General features: G+C 64.2%; 2 protein-coding genes across 2 annotated transcripts; one reads left to right on the forward strand and one right to left on the reverse strand.

The window, feature by feature from the left end:
- Positions 1-288: 288 nt before the first annotated feature.
- On the reverse strand, positions 289-2402 carry MNEG_11032 (hypothetical protein; the record flags this gene model as incomplete). The annotated part of the gene is made up of 8 exons (XM_014040495.1): positions 289-342; positions 473-673; positions 905-983; positions 1084-1136; positions 1196-1366; positions 1650-1772; positions 1951-2146; positions 2296-2402. 8 exons carry the CDS (start codon positions 2400-2402, stop codon positions 289-291), a joined length of 984 nt encoding a protein of 327 aa, XP_013895949.1.
- Positions 2403-2797: 395 nt separating this feature from the next.
- MNEG_11033 (prefoldin subunit 1) lies at positions 2798-3963 on the forward strand (the record flags this gene model as incomplete). The annotated part of the gene is made up of 4 exons (XM_014040496.1): positions 2798-2815; positions 3021-3089; positions 3403-3515; positions 3762-3963. The coding sequence occupies 4 exons, from the start codon at positions 2798-2800 to the stop codon at positions 3961-3963; spliced, it is 402 nt and encodes a 133-aa protein (XP_013895950.1).
- Positions 3964-7500: the final 3537 nt, after the last annotated feature.

A 7500-nucleotide genomic window follows, 5' to 3' on the forward strand; every position in this document is an offset into this window, starting at 1 on the left:
GCCGGCCCCGGCGCCGCCGCGGGCCCGGGCGCGGCCAGCTGCACGAGCGACCTGGTACCGCCCTCGCCCGCCATCAGGACGGCGCCTTCGGCGGTGCCCAGCGCCACCAAGCCGCCCACCAGGAACGACAGGCAGGTGAAGCCGCCGCCGGTGACGCCGCCGGTGACACCGCCGCCGCTGCTGCTGCCGGCGCCGCTCCACCCTCTCGAGTCCGCCTGCAGTGTCCGGCGGGAATGGGGGGGAAGCAGTGGTGATCCAACCAGGCTGACTGTCGCGAAGATTGAGGCATCATGCTAGCAACCCCGCCGCCAACGCCAGCTGCTGGGCGGCCGTGGACAGCTGCTGCCGCAGCGCAGCCATGGGCTCGGCCCTGCCTTGCGGCAACGCAGGGGGCAGCCCCTCTGTGTGTCCTGCGTCTCCCGAAAATTGCCTGGCGCGGCTTGGCTGTCATGCGCAGGCCGCCGCACCCCACCTGCACCGGGATATGCGTCGCCCGCGCCACCGCCGCGGGCCCGCCGCCGCCGGCGCCGCCGCTGCCCCAGTCCAGGCGCAGCAGCCGCGCACCCCCAGGGCCGCCCGCCGCCAGGAGCGACTCATCCCAGGGGCTCAGCGCGGCCGCGGCGACCTCGCCGGCGCCGTCGGGCGGCAGCGCTGCGGGCACAGACAGTGCCGACTGCAGGCGGGGGCGGAGCAGAGCTTGTGTCGTGCCGGCTTCCAATTTGAGACCTCACAACACAATTCAACACGCTTTGCCAGCAGCAAGGGCGAAACCCTGGCTCCCTTCCGGGTATTTGATCCTTCCCGTCGCAGCACATTGCTGCCTATCAGCTTGTGGCTGGACAGGCGGCGTGCGGGCGGAGGTTTCGAGGCCGGCACTACCGGCGCCGAACCCAAGTCTGCCCACCTTGCCAATCTGCCAGCGCCACAGCTGCAGCGTCCAGTCTGGCGCCCCGCAGGCCACGAGCAGCAGCTTGCCGTCGCCGCTGCAGAGCAGGGAGGACGGGGCAAGGGGGGGGGTGAATGTGGGGTGGCGGACTTGCGGGTTTTACCGACATGTGCTGCTGCTGCTGCTGCTGCTGCTACTGCTGCTGCTGCTGCTGCTGCTGCTGCTGCTGCTGCTGCTGCTGCTGCTGTTGCTTTCGGATGCAAGTGGCAACGACGCTCACCTGAAGCTCAAGGCAACCGCCGTTGAGACCGGCGCCCGGCCGGCTGCGCCGCCGCCCGGCCCCGCCCCTGCGCCCTGCTGTTTGCGCGCATTCCCGGCCAGGCCGCCGCGCGCGTCCCCGCCGCTGCCCGCGGCCCCCTCCAGGGGCAGCGACCTCAGCAGCTTCTCGGAAGCTATGCTGTAGACAGAAACCTGGTGGCTCTGGCGGTAAAAAAAATGAGGCGATCCTGCTAGCGTTTAGATTCCAGAAGACAGCGGCCGGCCTGAGTTGTCTTGCTGTGCATGCAGGGACGCAGCGGTCAAGTCAAGGGCGCTCTTGGTGCATTTGGCAACCCCTCAGCACGCGTGTCTGACTACCCTGCCTGCTGGCTTCGCCATAGCTCGTTTTGCACCACACCGTTTGCAAAACGAGGGAGGCATTAGGTGCCGCTCGTGCGGTGCAGCGGAGCGAGGGACCAGCGGCTCCTGACATCAGCAGTCCCACCTGCTTCTGATCATCCCCGTCCTCGGGCCACAGCTCCTCCACCGCCGCCACGAACTTGCGGTTGGGCGATAGCGCCGCGCGGCGCACCGCCCGCACGCGCGCGTGGAGGGGGATGAAGGACGTCTGCGCGGCAGCGGGGGTGGGGGTGGTGGGTCAGGTAGTGTGCCGCGCAGCGAGGGGCGGGGCGGGCGGGTTGCACCACTGGCCGCGCCTGGTGCCGTCGAATGGGCGTCTGCGGTAAGGGCTGAGTGCCGCCTTAAGCAGGGGTCATCCGTGGGTAGGATGATAGTGTGCTGGTCACCGCGCTGGCAGCCCGCGGGGCGGGGCAAGTAGCAGCCATCGCCGCAGCGGCAAAGATGTGCATGCGTGCGTGCGTGCGCGCCTGCTGGTCGTCTTGGTCCAAAATGACGAATTGCAGCCCAGCCAGCAGCAGCAGGCGGCTGCCGTCCAGGTGCGCCACGCAGCCGCGCGCTGCGCCGGCAAAGCCGAAGACGAAGCTGCAGGCGTGCAACACGCGACATGGGCGGCGGACCGGTTGCTCGTCCAGAGAGAGTTTGTGAGGGTGTTGCGCCCAATCTCAAATGCCGTCCGGTCAGTGTCGTGTTTTTTACCAGCACATGCGCAACGCTCCATATCTTATCAGCACCTGGGCTCAATGATGGCCCCATCCGCTGTCGCAGCGGCTTCATCACTCCTCGCTGCTCCAGGGGCGCTCGGGCGCGTCGCGCCGCTCTCCTCTCCATCAGTGCCCATATTGGGCTTCTATGCCGCTTGGTTTTGCCCTGCCAGCATCCACGCACTGCTGGTCTGCATATTTGAGCGAAACTCGGTCAGCAGCAGCTCTGCAGATCAGCACAGTCAGAGTTTCTCTTCTAACCTCTCATGCGACCTGTCTTGTCGTGTCAAATGTCAGTTGTGCACGATTCAAGATCATACTATTGACTTCTAAATCCCCCAAGTCCTGACGCTGATCTACAGTAGTGTTTGGCGCGCGGCTCAATCCAGCAGCAGCTGAGCATCCTAACAGTCCTACCGCCTGAGATAGATAGCACAATACAAGTTTGACATTTGGAATATCCCGTGGAGGAGCTCCCGATCTCCTGATCTACAGTACAGATCCATTTCGACCTGAACCACATCCAACAGTCATGTCGAAGGAAAAGGAGGTAGGCTGTATAGCACACATCCATCGCAACCGCAGCGTGGCGCGGGTCGCCGGCGGTATCGGCGTCACAGCCGCTATTGCTGTCCTGGCGCACGCCCTGCTGCTGACAAGCATGCACAAGCAAGCGCAACCCGCCCGAAAACCTGGTGCACGTTGGCCCCATCAATCGTTGTCACTTAAGTTCGCACCTGCGTGCGGGAACGCAGGACAAGGATGCGCAGACGCTGCTGGAGCTGCGGGACAAGCTGGAAATGAACGGCGCCTACCTGGCCATGGTGCGCGGCCGTGCTCACATGTCACCCAGCAGTGTTCATGGGTCATGGGCAGCCCCTCATAATGCTTGCGGTTGGGCTGAACAAGCGGCCCTGGCATTGCTGATACGGGGCTCGCTGCGTGCGTGCGCGAACATTCGTGCGTGCGTGCCTGTGTCTGCGACTCGGGGGCGGGATGTGTATGTGTTGTGCGTGTGTGTTCCCATTCATGCGCACGCGTGCGTATAATCGGCCCCAGCAGCCCCACCCTGCCTCAGCACGCCCACGCCAAACCAGTCTCGTCACACGCCATCCCGCCTGGCTCAAACCCCTCCAGGTGCAGAACCAGCAGCGGCGCACGGGCGTCAACCTGCGGAGAGCGCAGCTGACCCTGGACGAGGTCCAGGCGCTGCCAGAGTCCGTGGCCATGTACAAGGCGGTCGGCAAGGCGTGAGTTGCGGCGGCGGCGGAGGCAGCGGGGCGTGCAGCCGGGGCCAGCTTTGGACGCCGTCCACAGAGGGCCGTTTTTCTGTGATTTGGTAGCCGCTGATTGGGTCGCCGTGCCACTGGGCCGCTCGGCTGCTGCGTACTCCTATGGGCAGGGGCGCAATCACACGGTGCTTCTCAGCACTAGTATCGACCCCAGCGAGGCACCCCACAGCGTGTTACCCTTTCCTGCCCGCTGCCGCCCCGCAGCTACTTCCTGGCGCCCAAGGCGGAGCTGGTGTCTGAGCTGTCGGGCGACGTCAAGGCGGGCCAGGACCAGGCGGCTGAGCTGGAGCGGCAGCAGGAGCGCGCGGTCAAGGCCATCAAGGCGATCGAGGGGGAGGTGGCCGAGGTGGCGCGCGGCAACCCGGGGGCGCAGCAGGCGTTCCGGCGGCTGATGGGGGGCGCGTGAGGGGTTTGAGTCTTGTGATGCCGCGGCGGTATACATGCCAGGCCTTGCCTTGCTGTAGGCTGGTTTGATTTTGTAATGTTTTGCAATGCAGCTGGAAACGAGTGTTGGTGCAGCTGGACGGGTGGCACACAAGTAACACCCCTGACCCATGCAGCCGGTCGGTGCATGGGATGGTGCGCAAGACTGAGGGTGGAACGCACCAAGGATTTCAGGCCTGGTTCTTGTGGGAAGGGGAAGTTAAAGCAGTGTAGAGCGCAAAGTGGGGTCGGCATGTTGGCCAGCCCAGCTCGAGCTGCTGGTGGGGCCAGCAAGTGGGTACCGCAGTGATGTTTCAAGTTCCTCCGTCTGAGCATATACAGTTTGGAGCATACCGGTAGCATATGCTAGTGATCCACATGCAAGTCCCCATCTCTGGGCAGATCTACAGTTGCGAGAAAAGCAGAGCGCTCAACATGCGCGCAAGGGGTGAGGATGTGATTTGGGAGCGCTCACGGAGACAATTTGAGCCATTTGGTGGCGTTTGCGTGTTAGCAGTGTTGCTGCTTTTGCCGCAGTCATGCTGCACGTCGTCGCAGCACCTGTCCCCTGCCGCAGCATACTGCCATACCACCGCTGCAGCAACCTGCCACATCGGCGCCCCTAAGACTCACAATCCAGCGTGGAGTGTAGAGGTGCGGGTCAATGAAGCAAAAGTGTGGAGTTTGCGCCCACCGCCACACGCTGGGCAGGGCCAACCGCACCGTGCTGCAGCCTTGGACGACACTGTTGCATGAAAGTGCAAGCTTGTGGTGCGCGTTGGGGTTGCAGCCGCCGTCACGGTGCACGGGGCACCTTTGTAACCTAGGTGATGGATTGTTGGCTTTATTTTACGACTGGAAACGAGTGGGAAGCCCTTGCGTTGAGAGACGCTTGTCAGTTGTCAACGCTGTTGAATGGACTTCCTGTAATCTCAGCACTGTGCAGGGCGGTGCGCTGCAGCAGCTGCGGGCAGGTCCTGTGCATGGCACCCGAGGTGGAGCGTGGCTCCTGAGCCGCAGCATGCAGCTGAAGTGCCCGGGACAGTGATGGGCAGCCCCTGATCGCAGTCAGCATGCACCTGCCTCACAAGGAATGCGCATGTTCCAAGCTTGTAAGCTGTCGCAGGATGCAGGAGGCTGCCATGCTGGTTGCCCTGCAATTAGCGTAGGCCAGGGTTTGAACCCAGCTCATTGGGAAGGGAACACGCATTCGGCGGAAGTGCAATGCCGAGTGCATGCATGTCAACGGCTGCAGCAAGCTGCAGATCCGCGACCCCATCAGAAATTTGTATGATCAAAACTTGGACATTGTCCAAGTTATCAGTGATCAAACTGATAAGAACAGATACTACACTTGATCTTAGCCAAAAGGCCGAGAAAGGTATGAGGATGAAGGGGACCGCCAGTCTCCAGGGCGGAGCGACGCTATAGCAAATTTGCGCCGCCGCACGGAGGCGGGGGCAAGGCTGCCATGTCATCGAATGCGCATAAGCAGGTGGCAGTCCTACCGCTCATACAAATCAACGATGCTGCTATTGAAAAGGATGGCTGGGATATCTGCCAAGCGCACATTAAACTGGCAGCGCAGGATCGCTTTGATCTGAGATTGCCGCGTCTTCTGATAGCGAGCGGTGCATGTGGATGCTGCACGTCTCGCAGGACGCATGGTGCAGGTTTTCTCGCCTTTTAGTTTGAGTACTGCGCGTGGTTCCACCAGGGCGCAAGCAGCCGTCAACCGCTACTTCCCGCCGCACATCGGAGCTCAGCTCAAGCTGTGTCCCGAAGCTGCCCAAGTGCACTGTCACCGTCAACTCGCCCCGCGATGGAAACTTCAGCTGTATCACGAGAAATTACTGGCCTGAGCTGCGCGGCTTTCTTGATTCAAGTGTACGCAATTACATGATTGACAAGGGTTCCCTGGTGATGCAGGCAGCAGGCCACAACTGCCCCTGCCTGCTGCCCGACCAGAACTTCGCCCACGCCCCTACTGCAGCAGCGCCCCACTGGCAGCGTCAAGGCCTTGTGTAGGTCAGTTACACATCTTGTCATTCACTAACACGTCATTTGTTCGCTTGCACGATTTGTTGAGACAAGTGCTCCCCTGATATTTGAAAATTGGCGTGCACCGCTCATGTGCACTACTGCATACAAGTACGGTATTGCACAGGTTGTGTGGCGCGGTTCAACGACACACAATACACCACGCGACTCGTATGTGTCAGCCCTGCGCTGCCCACAGCAAGTATCACCAAGAAACACACAACTTTCAAACTCTGCCGCGCTCCCTGTCCCTGCCCGCACGGTGCTTCATGAGTAATCCAGCGCCCACCGCCGCCCGTCAGCCTCGCAAATCAGACGGCAAACTTGCATCACTGCACGCCACACAGACGACTCCCACGTTGGCACGACGTGGGGGGTGCCGCCGTGGCCACCTTAGCCGCCGCAGCCCCCGCAGCCGTGCGGCCGGGGCCGCCCCGCTCCTCGCTGTCGCTGCCCACGCACACTGCAATACCTGCTCCGCGGGCCTGGGCCCTGGCACCGACGCCGCAGTCACGGCTGGCAAAGCCCTCACGCACCGCCACCAGCATTGCTGCGGCCACCTTGCCGCTGCCATGCGCGGCGGACAGCGCGGGAATGACAACAAACGACACAGCATCCGCCGTCGCGGCGCCCTCTTGAGGCGCCCTCGCCGCCGGCGCTCTCCGCTTCGCTGCCCCCCCCGCCCCCGCCACCAAGGCCGGCGGCCCCAGCCACGGCCTCCCTGGCCGCGCCCGCATCCGCAGAGTCGCAGGCGGGCTGGCAAGCCGCGACCCGTTTCGAACGTGCTGCTGCTGCTGCTGCTGCTGCTGCTGCTGCTGCTGCTGCTGCTCGCCCCTAGGGCGCTGCAGGCCCCCTTGAGCCCGGGCGCCTCGCCCGCACTGCTGGGGCCTGCCGACCTGCTAGACCCGCTCGGCGACACGGCATTGGGCATCGTGTTTGCCCCAACGCGTGGCAGGCTGCCACGTCCGTGTCACCAGCGGCACAGCAGCCCTCGCCCTCGGCCACGCCGCTGCAGGCAGCAGTTAGAACACAGGCTGCTGCTGCTGCGGCTGCTGCTGCTGTGGCTGTGGCTGTCTGATGTGCTGCTGTGCCCCCAGCCCATGGCCAGGCCGCCCGCCCCACTGTCACCGCCCCGGCCCGACCTGAGCGCGGTACCAGTCCGCCCTGTAGGCGTGCCAATGCTCCTCCTCCACCCGCAGCCGCGCCACCTCGTCACCCGAGGCGGCACAGTCGCGCATCAGCGCCGCGGCGGCCATCCGCCCGTCCTCCACCCTGCCCCTCCAGCTCCTCGTTGTACGCCTCCAGGGCCCGTGCCGCCGCCACCAGCCGGCCGACCTCGGCGCGCAGCCGCTGCTCCTCGTCGCACCGCGCCGCGTCCGCCGCTGGACCTCGGCCGCCGCCGCCGTCAATGCAGCGTCCCGCTCCTGGGCGCGCCCAGCGCCCTGCTCCTGCTGCGGCCCCGGCCCCCTGTCCAGCCGCT

Source organism: Monoraphidium neglectum (assembly GCF_000611645.1).
Source record: "Monoraphidium neglectum strain SAG 48.87 unplaced genomic scaffold scaffold02564, whole genome shotgun sequence".
Classification (NCBI taxonomy): Eukaryota; Viridiplantae; Chlorophyta; class Chlorophyceae; order Sphaeropleales; family Selenastraceae; genus Monoraphidium; species Monoraphidium neglectum.